The sequence below is a fragment of the Tachyglossus aculeatus genome, chromosome 2, assembly GCF_015852505.1.
Source record: "Tachyglossus aculeatus isolate mTacAcu1 chromosome 2, mTacAcu1.pri, whole genome shotgun sequence".
Lineage (NCBI taxonomy): Eukaryota > Metazoa > Chordata > Mammalia > Monotremata > Tachyglossidae > Tachyglossus > Tachyglossus aculeatus.
In genome coordinates this window covers 10,286,320-10,301,695 of record NC_052067.1, presented here as the reverse complement: position 1 = coordinate 10,301,695, position 15,376 = coordinate 10,286,320, and the positions used below count along the sequence as shown (strand labels likewise).

The window sequence follows — 15,376 nt, the reverse complement described above, 5'->3', positions numbered from 1 at the left end:
GTTGGGTAGGGACCGTCTCTATATGTTGCCAACTTGTACTTCCCAAGCGCTTAGTACAGTGCTCTGCACACAGTAAGCGCTCAATAAATACAATTGAATGAATGAATCTCCTTGTGCTCTTGAGTAGTTTCTTAAGGAGAGAGAGAGGGAGAGAGAACCCCAACACCAGTATTAAAAACAGAGCTACCCAGTTGGTCGCTGGGGGAGGCTTGATTAAAATGGCGGGGGTGACGGTGATAAGAAAGCGGCAGGCCATTTCAAATTTTTTGGAATGCTTAACGTGAAATTTTGAATCACCATAAATGCTCTTTAGAAGTTGCTCAAAAATCTTCTGGTGAACATTGCATTAACTCATTAATTTGTTTGTGTTTTGCTTTGTTGCAGGCCAGTCTTTCCATATGGGGATGGGGAAGCCTTGGCATTGTGCTTTTTCTAATAAAATTTGGACCGTTTGCTATATTTTATTTTGCATTTTATATCCTCTGCTTTGTGGGTGGGTAAGTATATTTCACTTTTTTTGTGTGTGTGTCCTGTGTATCCTTTTAAGAATATATCCTTAAGCCTGAAAGTTGTATCAACCAGTTATAACAGAAGGGAGAACGACTTATTTGGGAATGCTATTTTTAAAACGTGTATTTCCCCAGAGCCTGAAAGACGTAAGTAGTGCACGTTCCAACTTTGTGCCGGAATTGCCGATGATTGCCTAATGTCGTTTTATAAAAATGTAAGGTCCTCCTTGACCATTAACCCTCCTCACAGTACTTGGTACTACTTGGTCAAGTTTTTGGAAAGATAAATCCTTTTTGAGATTTCTTGTACTTCCTGATAACCGTGTAATGCCTGCTTTTAAGTGAAACAAATACCAATTCTGTTCTGCCGTCATCTGTGTTAGCAATCAACCCTGATCCCCAGAAGGAAGGATATGGGAGAATTTTAGGTGGATTGCAGCAATCCACATTTCCTCTCTTCCAGCTCTACCTAGGGCGATCTGTGCTGGAAGCGAACCTTGTGACTATTCCAACATTTCCGATAAAAAGTGAACGTGCAAGTGATAACTAATTTTGCCACCGAACATTTTTCATTTTGGTGATGGCCATGAGAGATGGCTGGTAGACCCTTTTAGAGAACAGGTCATTGGCGTACGCTCACAAATGGCATTACTGCAATATCTTAACAGTGTGAAATGGAGTGGAGAGCAAGTACACATAGAAAGGATGCGGGCCATGAAGAAGAAAAAGGACACATTGTAGCCACTTGAACCAGTTGGAAATAAAAGGACATGAGAGAGCTTCATGAGGGTCTACTCGGAGTCATTGGCAACACACTCTCAGTAGTTGTTGAGGAATAAAATGTTCAAGGATGCATAGTCAGAGTTGGATTGTCACTTACCTGTTTATAGCCTTCTGCTAAAAGAAGCAAAACAAATTGCGAGGGTGCTTTTCAAGTTCCGATTGAGTTCCTCATGTGTGAACGGTCCGTATTTCCTTGTACAGTTATAGGTATTAATGGCCGTCAGGCAGCGTATAATGAAAATGCACCTTTTTGTCAAACTTACTGGGTCCCATTCATCACTAATGAGCAATTTTAAAATAAAAAAATTATAAGGAAAAGGTGGAAGCAAAATTAGTTCTCATGAGGGGAAGACAATGAAGTCCTCATCAGCGATGATAGTGATGTTCAATCAATCAATCAATCAATCCTATTTATTGAGCGCTTACTGTGTGCAGAGCACTGTACTAAGCGCTTGGGAAGTACAAGTTGGCAACACATAGAGATGGTCCCTACCCAACAGTGGGCTCACAGTCTAGATGATAATAATTGTGGTATATGTTAAGTGCTTACCATGTGCCAATCAACTCTGATCCCTGGAAAGAAGGATATGGGAGAATTTTGGATGGATTGCAGCAATCCACATTTCCCCTCTTCCAGCTCTACGTAAGGCGATCTGTGTTTAATGAGAACCTTGTGACTAATTAAGCTTTGGGGTAGGTACAAGGATAATCATTCAGTCAGTCGTATTTATTGAGCGCTTACCGTGTGCAGAGCACTGTACTAAGCGCTTGGGAAGTACAAGTTGGCAACATATAGAGACGATCCCTACCCAACAACAGGCTCACAATCGGGTCCTACAAGAGAAGCAGCATGGCTCAGTGGAAAAGAGCCCGGGCTTTGGAGTCAGAGATCATGGGTTCAAATCCCGTCTCCGCCAATTTGTCAGCTGTGTGATTTTGGGCAAGCCACTTAACTTCTCTGTGCCTCAGTTCCCTCATCTGTAAAACGGGGACGAAGACTGTGAGCCCCCCGTGGGGCAACCTGATCACCTTGTAACTTCCCTAGCACTTAGAACAGTGCTTTGCACATAGTAAGCGCTTAATAAATGCCATCATTGTTATTATTATTACAAGGGGCGCACAGTCTAAGTAGGAGGGAGAGCAGATACTGAGCTCCCATTTTGCAGATGCTAAGTGCAGTGCTTTGCACATAGTAAGTGCTTAATAAATGCTATTATTATTATAGTATGCACTCAATGAATGCCATTAATTTGGGAGTTCTGGAGGGAACTCTAGGGTTTTTCATGTTTTAATTCTCCAGCTGAGGCCTTCTGCTGTGGCCCGCCGAAAAGACATTTCAGCCTGATGAACAGCCGAATTACCAGTTGAAATTACTCTGATCTGTTCTCTTAAAGCCTCGAGTGAACTCGATTGGAAAACTTGTCCTTTCTTCTGTCCTCGCCTCTCCTTGCAATTTTTTTCCTAGTGGTCTGTACTTAATCTTGCTAGGTTCTCTGGCCATTTTTAGCTATCCTTCCATTTCACTTGGCCTCATTGAAACTTAAGTTCACAACAGCATGCGATTAGGCTATTTTTTTCTTTTGTTTAAGATTTAAAATATCCTCCAAATTTCTTGGCGCAGAGTTTGAACTCTTTCAGCCCTTTCCCATGGTAATCTTTTTAATAGTGTGCTTTATACTTGGCATAAGCCGTTTTAATGTGAAGAACTATTGTGCAGACAACTAGGTCAGCTTGATAAATTAAGCTCTGGAGAATGGAGGACAAAGTTAGCAGAGAAAAATTAAATGCCCCGACGGTACAAAAATCTGCCTTTAACCGTAGGTCCCTTCACCCTCACCGGACCTCTTCCAGCTCATAGCAGGGTGGGCTGATTTGAATCTCATCGCCATTATTCATTCTCCTGCCCTCTGTGGAGTAGGTATTAAGTGGCCAGAAAACAAATAGAAACAAAAAAGAAGGAAATGAGATAATATACCCTAAAAGAAAGAGGCCACGGTGGCCCTTTAATCACTGTGGTCTAAAAAGGCCCATTTCTGTCATTTAACCAAATGCATAGGGAGGCAGTGTGGCCTAGTGTGAAGAGCAGAGCATTTGTAGTTAAGAAATTTAGGTTATAATTTGGACAAGCCAGGCCTCAGGCAAGTCACAGTACCTCTCTGTGCCTCAGGTTACTTATTTGTGAAATGGGGATAATCAATCAGTCATATTTATTGAGCGCTTACTGTGTGCAGAGCACTGTACTAAGCACTTGGGAAGTGCAAGTTGGCAACATATAGAGACGGTCCCTACCCAACAACGGGCTCACAGTCTAGAAGGGGGAGACAGAGAACAAAACCAAACATATTAACAAAATAAAATAAATAGAATAGATACGTACAAGTAAAATAAATAAGATACTCTCCCAAACGCTTGGTACAGGGGCAGCAGTGGGGCTCAGTGGAAAGAGCACAGGCTTTGGAGTCAGAGGTCAGGGGTGCAAATCCCGGCTCTGCCAGTTGTCAGCTGTGTGACTTTGGGCAAGTCCCTTAACTTCTCTGGGCCTCAGTTACCTCATCTGTATAATGGGGATTAAGACTGAGCCCCCCGTGAGACAACCTGATCAGCTTGTAACCTTCTCAGCGCTTAGAACAGTGCTTTGCACATAGTAAGCGCTTAATAAATACCATTATTATTATTATTACAGTGCTGTGCACCCAGTAAGCACTCAGTAAATACGATTGAATGGCTGCTTTTCCCTATCACATAGATATTAAACCACACTGGGAGCAGGAACTCTGTCTGACCTCATGGTATTTTTTCAACACGATTTACTTGGATCGATCCCAGCGCTTAGTACAGTGTCTGGCACATAGAAAGTGCTTAACAAGTACCATAATTAGATTATAATAGCATTCATTATGCGCTTACTATGTGCAAAGCACTGTTCTAAGCACTGGGGAGGTTACAAGGTGATCAGGCTGTCCCACGGGGGGCTCACGGTCTTCATCCCCATTTTACAGATGAGGGAACTGAGGCACAGAGAATTTGTGACTTGCCCAAAGTCACACAGCTGACAATTGGTGGAGCTGGGATTTGAATCCATGACCTCTGTCTCCAAAGCCCATGCTCTTTCCACTGAGCCGCGCTGCTTCTCTTATTAGTTGTCTCCTTAGTTGTCACATAGTAAGTTCTTAATAAATAATGGTTTAGTGGAAAGCGCACAGGCTTTTGGGAGTCAGAGGACGTGGGTTCTAATCCCGGCTCAGCCACTTGTCTGCTGCATGACCTTGGGCAAGTCACTTAACTTCCTGTGCCTCAGTTACCTCATCTGTAAAATGGGGATTTGGACTGTTAGCCCCACATGGGACACCCTGATTACCTTGTATCTCCCCCAGCGCTTAGAACAGTCCTTGGTACATAGTAAGTGCTTAACAAATACTGTCATTATGATGATGATGATTAATTCCAGGCCTGTAGTCCTTATTTATTAATGGTAATTAACAACAAAAAAGCCTCCTCTATTTTCCCATAAAATAGTCTGAATTGACATTTTTCTGGGGAAAAAAGGGGAGTTTATCAATCAGTGGCATATTGAATGATTACTGTGTGCAAAGCTCTTAAGCACTAAAAGTTTATTCTGCACTTAATATCTTAAAAGATTTCAGCTCTCCACCATCAAGCTAAAAATCTTCAAAAATGGTTTGAATTGGAGCACTCCATTCATTCATTCAATAGTATTTATTGAGCACTTACTGTGTGCAGAGCACTGTACTAAGCGCTTGGGAAGTACAAGCTGGCAACATATAGAGACGGTCCCTACCCAACAGTGGGCTCACAGTCTAGAAGGGGGAGACAGAGAACAAAACAAAACATATTAATAAAATAAAGTAAATAGAATGAATAAATTCGCCACTCGCCACATACATGGTTTATATCACCTTTCTCGACGTGGTTCAGCATATCCGCTTTTATACATCACTTCAAACATCTGTAAAATGGCTTTAGATTTTTATAAGATCCCAAGCAACGTGTTTGCATTTGGGGATATTTATACTGTTGCCTTTATGTATCTTCCTCTCCTCTTGGTTTGGTTCAGTGGAGTTTCATATATTTATGCGTCTTGGGTATATAAGGGCTTGCTATGTACCAGGCACTGTACTAAGCACTAAGTAAGATAGTGTACTAAGTGTACTTAGTGTGCTTAGTGTACTAAGCACTAAGATAGGAGCTAATCATTATGGACCTGTTCCATTTCCTCCATAGCCCTCACGGTCCTAATCCCCATTTTACAGATGGTGTCACTGAGGCCCAGAAAAGTGAAGTGACTTGCCCAAGGTCACACAGCAGAGCTGTGGCAGCTCTGGGTTTAAAACCCAGGTCCTTCTGACTTCCAGACGCTTGCACTATCCATTAGGTCACGCTGCTTCTCTGTAGCGCGTGTTTTTCATTACACATTTGGACAGAATACCCTTAGAGCAGGTTCTAACCACAGTGTGTGTCTTCCTGAACACAGTGTTAATGCGGTGTTGGAATTAGTACTTTCACACCTGCGCAGGGCATCCATGATACAACAAACACAATAGCGCAAGTTTTCTGCGACACAAGATTCTTCAAGAACACAACACAGATGTTCTCGAAGAACCAACTCTCCCATAGCTCTTTTCCAGTCAGTTTTTTGGACGTAGAAATTTAGATGCCGATATTTTTTTCCAAGAATGGTGAAAGATTGTTGATTAACAAAGAGTTTTAAAAGTTGTTTACCTGCTGAAGAAGTTGACAAGTTCTTTACGCAGCAAATCATTCTGGGCCTTTTCCACTTTCTCTGGGTAAATAACTAAAATCCGAGCGTCCCACTCCCTTTCTCTGTATGTCTTTATTTCTCCTCTTCCCTCTCTTTTCATCAGTCACTCTTATTTTTAGAGGGTTATTATTATATAATAATAAAATAATATAATAAAATAAAAATACAATATATAATTACATATAATATGTAATGTATTGTATTCTATAATATAATACTATTATTATTATTATTTGTGCAGAGCACGCTACTAAGCGTTTGGGAGAGGACCTTATGATGGAGGAAATGAGGGTTTAGTCAGAGATGGCCTCTTGGAAGAGATGTGCCTTCAGAAGGTTTTAAAAGTGTGGAGAGTAATTTTCTTTTGGATGTGAAAAGGGAGGGCGTTCTAGGGACGGTGGTGAGATGTAATTGAGGTAGAGATTCGTATCTTTCTTCTCTCCTGTCCTCTGTTCTATTTTCTCAACACCACTTTTCTCTCAAGTTTCAGAAATTTTCACAGATTTTTGTATTTCATTACCTAAGAGGAGAGGAAGTTGAGGTTTTGGGGGTCTTTTGCTTGCTATCTGCAACAAGGTGAAACAATTACCTTAGGAGGTTGCACATTGCATTCCTCCTAAGCAGAATTAGAGCTGCCACAGTGCTGGTGAGCAATCACAATTGTAGAAAGGCTTCAAAATATATTTTTGGTTACTTAGTTTGAAGTAAAGTGAGCTTCCTGTGACTGGTTCCATGCAGATATTAGCATTTCCCCTTTATTTTCTATCCATTTCTTCATTATCGTCTCATGCTGGTTCCGTGTGTGTGTGTGTGTGTGTGTGTGTGTGTGTGTGTGTGTGTACGTGGAAATGTTTTCCTGGGAGTTTAGATTTCCAATTTGCAAGGCCACCTGGGCAGTTGTTTGTGAGCAGCCCTTAACCGATTTAGAAAAATCTGAAGCCACAGTCGACCCAGAATAGATGGGCAGGATTTCTTTCCAGAGAACTTAAGCGCCGTGGCATAGGAGAAGGAGGGAGGGCCTGGGAATCAGAAGGTGGTGGGTTCTAATCCCAGCTCCACCACTTGTCTGCCGTGTGACCTTAGACAAGTCACTTTACTTCTCAATACCCATTTTACAGGTGAGGTAACTGAGGCACAGAGACCGTGAGCCCCACGTGAGACAGGGACCGAGTCCAACCCAATTTGCTTGTATCCACCCCAGCACTTAGTACAGTCCCTGGCACGTAGTAAGTGTTTAAGAAATACCACAGTTATAATTTTCACTTTTTTGCTGCCCATCATTAGGCTGGGCTTTGTAACGTCTTAAAATCCACACCTTTTTCTTTCAGTAAATGCTTCAAGTTCTTTGAAGCCCTCCCAAACTGGAATAAATGCGTCTAAGCATTTAACTGAATTAATATGAGCATTCAGATTTACCATTTAGAAGAGGCGTAGCTTACTTACGCAGTATGTGCTTTTCAAGTTCCATAGAGAATGAATTACGGCTGTGTGGCTTTGAAAGTTTTAGAATTAGATGATGTTGCGAATGTAAGAGTTTCTAACAGTTCCATTAAAGTGTTTTTGCACTGTGAACTTTCAGTCCCTTCCCTATAAATGTTATCTTTTATACTAGAAACAAAAAATTGTAGATGTGTTATCAGTAAGAAATTTCTCTGATTTTTTTCCCTAGTGTATGTTCTTCCCACATAGCTGCTGTTGTGTCAGCAAGTATATGTATATGTTCACTTCCCTAATAATAGCCTTCCTTCTGATTTTTAATAAAGCAGAAATGTTCTGCTGTAGAAGCAGAAATTGACCAGTTAACCAATTTTTCCACTTGATATCTGAAGGTTTGTCTTCTCAATCTACAGATTTGTAAGCCACTTCATTTTTTTTTTTCCATTTGTAGGACAGAACCTATAAAACAAAGTGTACTAACCGCTTTTCAAAACGATAAAAACACCATAAGCTTTAAAATCATTGTCATCTTGATGATGTTGCATTTTGTCTTTTCTTACCATTGAATCATTTGTGTACAAATATTCCTTTTTCAGGGGGTTTGTGGTCACACTCCTATTTGGAAAAACAAATTCTGAGAAGTACCTTGAACAGTGTGAACATTCATTCCTCCCTCCTACGTCTGCTGGAATTCCTAAGGTAAGTCATGTCATGGAGTGTGGTACACTGAATGCCCTAAATTGTATTCTGAATTGATCACTTTGTACATTTTAATGTCCACATGCTGTAGATTCTTACAGAGTATTTCCGATGATCAAAGAAATTAAGGTGAAGATCATTAAGAAATTAAGGTGAAGATTATCAGACCATTGGCAGGTTTTCCCCAGTCGGTCATATTTATTGGGCACTTACTCTGTGCAGAGCACTGTACTAAGCACTTGGGAGAGTACAATATAACAGAGTTGGCAGACAAGTTTCCTGCCCACAATGAGCTTCCAGTCTAGAGGGATTCACAAGTTTCACAACTCATTAGTCCTGAATCAATAAACTTTAGTTTCTCTGTTCCACAGATTGTCACCCTGTCTGACCTGAAATATACTACTGCCAAAGCCATAGAAAACTGTTGCTATTGAAATTCTTTTGCTGCAGAAAACAAGAATAACAACCACCTGTACTAATCGTATATGAACAGAGTAGTGCAAATATAGAAACACTAAATTAGTACATTTATTAATACAAAGTTGATACTGAATCATGTTTATGTTTTCAAGGAAGGGGCTTCAAAAAGGGTCGCATTCTGTATTGAAAGAAAAATGAATGCCTGTCTGTTTCTGTTTTTATTGAAGTGTAAACAGTCAAAGAAGTGAAGGTAACTAACTGGCCCATAGCTAACAACTATTTAACATTACAGTCGAAAGTTTTGACCCCTTATATTATCTGCAAAACCCCATTATCCACACTTAAGGGTCAAGAGCACTTCTTCACTTAAAAAGAGCTCAGTAAATACATCTGATTGATTCTCCCTCTTCTTGATAAATTATGTCATCTGTCCTGCGAGAGTGCAAGCGTCTTGTGAACAGGCATCTTGTCTTCTGTTGTACTCTCCCAAGTGTTTAGTATTGTGCTCTGCATATAGGAGGTGCTCAATTAATGTTATTGATTGATTAAAGAGGAGAGCTTTCTTGAATGTATCTCTTCTGGGATTTTATCTGCAGTGCCACTTGTAGTTGAATCAGTTTTTCCGAATGATTAGGTGCGCGCGCGCGCGCGCGCGCACACACACACACACACACAATATCACATATATATAGTATATATACACTATATATACTGTATATATACTATATATAGTGCATATATACACTACGTGTGCATATATATACTATATATGTATGTGCATATACACTATAGTGTATATATATATACACTATATATGTGTATGTATACTATATGTGTGTATGTATACTATATGTGTGTGTATGTATACTATATGTGTGTATATATACACTGTATGTGTGTATATACACTATATATGTGTGTATATACACTACATGTGTGTATATACACTACATGTGTGTATATGCACTATATGTGTGTATATGCACTATGTGTGTGTATATACACACACGTTGTGTGTATATACACACACATAGTGTGTATATACACACACACGTAGTGTGTATACACACTATATAGAGTGTATATATACACACATGTAGTGTGTATACACACTATATAGAGTGTATATACACACTATGTGTGTATATATACACTATATATGCATATATATACACTATATATGCGTATATATGCACTATATATGTGCATATATGCACTATATATGTGTATATGTGCACTCTATATGCGTATGTATGCACTATATGTGCGTATGTATTCACTATATGTGCGTATATATACACTATATGTGCGTATATATACACTATATGTGTGTATATATACACTATATGCATGTATATGTATGCTATATATATGTATGTGTATATACTATATATATGCATATATAATATGCATATAGGAAATATATATATGAGAGAGAGAGAATGATTGTGAATCTCTGAGGGGCCAATAAAATAAGCATACTTTGTGCTAATCCCTTGTGAGATTTGTGAAAGCCTTGTAGTCAGTGATTTGACTCAAGCAAACGATGGTATTTATTGAACGCTTACTATGTGCAGAGCACGGTGGGGAAGTACACTAGAGCAGAGTTCGTAACATATCCCTGCCCACAAGGAGCTTACAGTCCACAGCGGGAGAGAGATATGAAAATAGATTAGGCATAGGGGAAAGAGTTGAGTATAAGAATATGGGACCGTCTCTATATGTTGCCAGCTTGTACTTCCCAAGCGCTCAGTACAGTGCTCTGCACACAGTAAGCGCTCAATAAATACGATTGAATGAATGAATTTACCTAAGCACTGTGGTGCTGAGGTGAGTATCAACGTGGTTAATCATAGTCGACGCAAGGGAGGGCCGATGGGAGAAAGGAGGGCTTAGTCAGCGAAGTCCTCGTAGATGATTTTAGAATGGTTTTGAGGTGAGTAAAGTGGTAGCCTGTCTTGATTTGAAGGGGAAGGGAATTCCCTAGAATATATATTCCTGGTGAGAGAGACAAGACTGAGTTAAAATGAGTAGATGAGCATTAGAGGAACAAAGTCGGGGGGCGGGGAGTAGTACGAAATCAGCCAGGTAAGGCAGGGAGTAGGGGAGGAGCTGATTGAGTGCCTTAGCCAACTTGTACTTCCCAAGCGCTTAGTACAGTGCTCTGCACACAGTAAGCGCTCAATAAATACGATTGATTGATTGATTGATTGATTAAAGCTGTGTGGGGAAACAGCGTGGCCTACTCAACAGAGCACAAGCCTAGGAGTCAGAAGGGCCTGGGTTGTAATCCTGGCTCTGCACTTGTCTGCCACGTGACCCTCGGCGAGTCACTTAATTTCCCTGTGACTCAGTTGCCTCATCTGTAAAATGGGGATTAAGACTGTGAAGTCAGGGGGACATGATCTTTGTCCAAATTGATTAGCTTGTTAACCCCCAGCACTGAGAACCGTGCCTGGTACATAGGAAGCGCCTAACAGATACCAGGGGAAAAATGCTGATGGTTAGGGGCTTGTTTGATAGACAGGGGCTTGGGAGATACAGTTCAGCAACAGAGACAATCAATCGATCAATTGTATTTATTGAGCGCTTACTGTGTGCAGAGCACTGTACTAAGCGCTTGGGAAGTACAAGTTGGCAACATAGACAATCCCTGCCCACAAAGAGCTCACAGTCTAGAAGGGGGGAGACAGACATCCAAACAAGTAAACAGGCATGAGTAGCATCATTATAAATAAATAGAATTATAGATATATACACATCATTCATAAACGGTCTCATCCCTCTAGATTGTAAACTCATTATGGGCAGCGGCCGTGTCTGCTAACTCTGCTGTATCATACTCTCCCAAGAGCTTAGTGCGGTGCTTTGCACGTAGTAAGCGCTCAGTAAATGTCATTTCTCAGAATCATAGATGGGCTCCATGGATTCAAGTGGGAAGGCAAATAGAAATGCCAGGTTGTTGTTGACCCTCAGATTGCCCTTCTCAAGTCGTAAAGTAGGTGTAGGTGGACACGTTTCCCCTAGGCCTTTGTATTTCTAATGGCTGGGCATTTTATTTCATCATTAATAATAATTAATAATTATGATATTTGTTAAGCGCTTATTTTTGTGCCAAGCACTGTTCTAAGCGCTGACATGATTTTCCCACGGGAACACAAATCTGTCCTAAAATAATCCAGTTAGCACTCTTCCTAGCAAGACTCTCTCTTCTTAAGGAGAGTACAGAAAACCAGATTTTTTTTTTTCCATCAGTATGGAAATGATTATCTAGTATCTGCTGTGTGACTTTGGGCAAGTCACTTAACTTCTCTGTGCCTCAGTTACCTCATCTGTAAAATGGGGATTAAGACTGTGAGCCCCCCGTGGGACAACCTGATCACTTTGTAACCTCCCCAGCGCTTAGAACAGTGCTTTGCACATAGTAAGCGCTTAATAAATGTCATCATTAATTAATTAATTCTAAGTGCTGGGGAGATTACGAGGTGATCAGGATGTCCCACCTGATTTTATTATTATTATTGAGCTTTTACTATGTGCAGAGCACTGTGCTAAACCCTCGGGAGAGAGTCCAATACAACAGAAGTAGTAGACGCCGTCCCTCCCCAGAGCGAATTTCCAGATTAGAGGCCCCTCTGCCCTCTGTGGAGTCAAACACAACAATTCATTGTCATTTCCCAGCGTGGCTCAGTGGAAAAGAGCCTGGGCTTTGGAGTCAGAGGTCATGGGTTCAAATCCTGGCTCCGCCAATTGTCAGCTCTGTGACTGTGGGCAAGTCACTTAACTTCTCTGTGCCTCAGTTCCCTCATCTGTAAAATGGGGATTAAGACCGTGAGCCCCCCATGGGACAACCTGACCCATGTAACCTCCCCAGCGCTTAGAACAGTGCTTTGCACATAGTAAGCGCTTAATAAAGTGCCATTATTATCATTATTATTACCCTAGAGTTTAGCACAATGTTTTGTTTTCAGTAATATTACACATATACGCACCACACGCTTCTATATACTATGGGATTATATAGGCCTCTTGAGTATTTTTCTTAAGCAATGGAACAGTTTACTTTGCAACGTGGGATACTTTTTGAAAAAATAGATTTTGTGTTGGTAGTTTTTCAGTCAATCAATTGATAGTATTTATTCATTCAGTAGTACCTACTGAGCATGCTATGTTCAGAGCACTGTCCTAAGCGTTTGGGAGAGCACAGTACAACGGAAGTAGCAGACGTGTTCCCTGCCCATGGTGCAGTCGAGAGGAGAAGATGGACATTAGTATAAATAAATAATTTATAGTATTTAATTTAAAGATATGTACCCCACCTCTGGGAAGCAAAATTGAGCAACTTCAATTGAGTAATTCAGTGGAGCAACTTCAAGAATTTAGAGCGCCTTAGCCAGGGATTGAATGTGCCATTTGGGAGATTTGCTGAATCGGTTTAGTACATTAAGTCTTTAGTTCAAAGGGTTAAGATGAGCACAACTTGCGGCATTAATCTCTCTGATCGAAAACAACCTATAGAGAAAGCAATAACTACATCTTTGTAGGTTATTGTGAACAACATTAACATTTTCTGAGATTCTTTTATCTTTTTATGTAAAAAAAAAAATGATGTTTTATTTATAAATGAGATTTCTAGGATCGGGGCACAAGGTGTGTGTGTGTGTGTGATTTATGTCTAAAACTGAATAATTTCTGTAGAAACATTTATGTATAGCTCTAGTAAGGAAATAGCTTCTATATAGCCAATTTCCAAAAACACTTGAGTTTCTTTTAAAGGTTGCATGTTTCCAGTCCTTACTGTCTTGCATAATTAGCAAAATTGGCAGAAAATCCTTATTTGTACCCAGGGAGTGTATTATTTATGCATATGAAAATGTAGTTTTCACATCCAGCATAGTCATGGCATCAACGGTATATATTTCCATGAATATCAGCCTGTCATGAGCGGGTTTATTCAAAAATCAAGCCACTTAACTTGTATTTATCCAAGGCACACCACACTGATTCTGGGTTCAGGCCCCAAGAATTCATGGAATAATCACTTTGTGCCTGATAATAATAATGATGGTGATATTTGTTAAGCGCTTACTATGTGCCAAGCACTGTTCTAAGCGCTGAGATAGATACAAGATAGTCAGGTTGTCCCGCGTGGGGCTCACAGTCTTAGTCCCCATTTTACAGATGAGGCAGCTGAAGCACAGAGATGTTAAATGGCTTGCCCAAGGTCGCACAGCGGGATTAGAACCCACCTCCTCTGACTCCCAACCAAGCCCGTGCTCTTTCCACTAAGCCCCGCTGCTTCTCTGTAGTAAGTCCTGGGAGTACAAACGAATAATCAGAAAGAGCGTCTGCCCTCAAAGGGCTACAGTTAATCTTTAATTTTGTGAGAAAGCTATATAGTAAAAAATGTTTCCGTTGATGTTTAAGTGCTTAGAAGAAATGAAACGGGAAGCCAGGACTATTAAGATTGACAGAAGATTAACGGGTGCCAATATCATTGATGAACCGCTACAGCAAGTAAGTAATGACACGTGGAGTTTGAATAAAATACCCGGTTAGCCTGCCTCCCATGGTTAGGAGATATATATATATATATTTTGGAACAGTACATATTTAAAGAGGCCTTTTTTCCGTCCACATAACAGTCCGATCTTATAAGTGATAGCAGCTATCACTGCACATTATGCAGTGGAGATGCATTTGCAGCGTGTTGGAAGGTGGAAGAGCAGGAAGGAAGAAACTCCTGAGGTTTAGGCTGAACGTGGGATCGTAAATCCCAGTTCATTCAATCGTATTTATTGAGCGCTTACTGTGTGCAGAGCACTGTACTAAGCGCTTGGGAAGTACAAGTTGGCGACATATAGAGACGGTCCCTACCCAACAACGGGCTCACAGTCTAGAAGATGTTCACGAGGGTGACACCAAATACTAAGGGTTCTTTGGAACAGAAAATGAACCCTGATCCCTCAAAATTATTGTCTCTCTTCACCACATGGGAAATGCATTGACTCTCTAATCATCTCACTAGTTTTTATGAGAAATACACATTTTCCTCTGCTTTTCCATGCTTTTTACATATTTTTTCTCTTCCAATTTCCCCCTAACGAGTTGAGGCGACACGCTAGGAGCACGTTAATGACCATATTTTAAAATGGAAACGTCATTTTAATTAGCTTCCTAACACATATGTGCCATACAGGAGACAGTTATAAGAGGATATACCTTGAAAATGAGGCTTTCTAACTTTAAACCTTAAACTTAATGATAAAAACAACAACAGCAATTTGTCAAGCCCTTATTATGTGCCAAACATTGAGCACTGGGGTGGATGCAATTCAATCAGATCATCCTAACAATATTGCTGTGTAAACCTTGGGACCCCTGAGCCCACTGTTGGGTAGGGACTGTCTCTATATGTTGCCAACTTGTACTTCCCAAGCGCTTAGTACAGTGCTCTGCACACAGTAAGTGCTTAATAAATATGATTGATTGATTGATGAAGGACAGTGGTGAGGGAAGGGGAAGGTAGAGCGGGCCTGTGCCGGGATTTAACGGGAGGACCAGGATCGATCCAAGGTTTGGCTCAGCGGCCTGGCGGCTAGAAAATAATAATAATAATAATAATGATAATGGTATTTAAGTGGTCACTATGTGCTGCGCACTGTACCAAGCGCCGGGGTGTATACCAGCTAATCGAGTTGGACACAGTCCCACGTAGGGCTCACAGTCTCAATCCCCATTTTACCGA

At 40.7% G+C, this 15,376-nt stretch overlaps 1 protein-coding gene across 2 annotated transcripts in view; it reads left to right on the top strand.

The window, feature by feature from the left end:
- SNX13 (sorting nexin 13) overlaps window positions 1-15,376 on the top strand; it is a 135,776-nt gene that overhangs the window by 47,060 nt on the left and 73,340 nt on the right. For both annotated transcript variants that reach the window (XM_038759615.1, XM_038759604.1), the window contains exons 2-4: window positions 385-497; window positions 8,106-8,208; window positions 14,056-14,145. In XM_038759615.1, coding sequence (XP_038615543.1) covers window positions 385-497; window positions 8,106-8,208; window positions 14,056-14,145 — 306 coding nt within the window. The remainder of the gene's footprint in view (window positions 1-384; window positions 498-8,105; window positions 8,209-14,055; window positions 14,146-15,376) is intronic.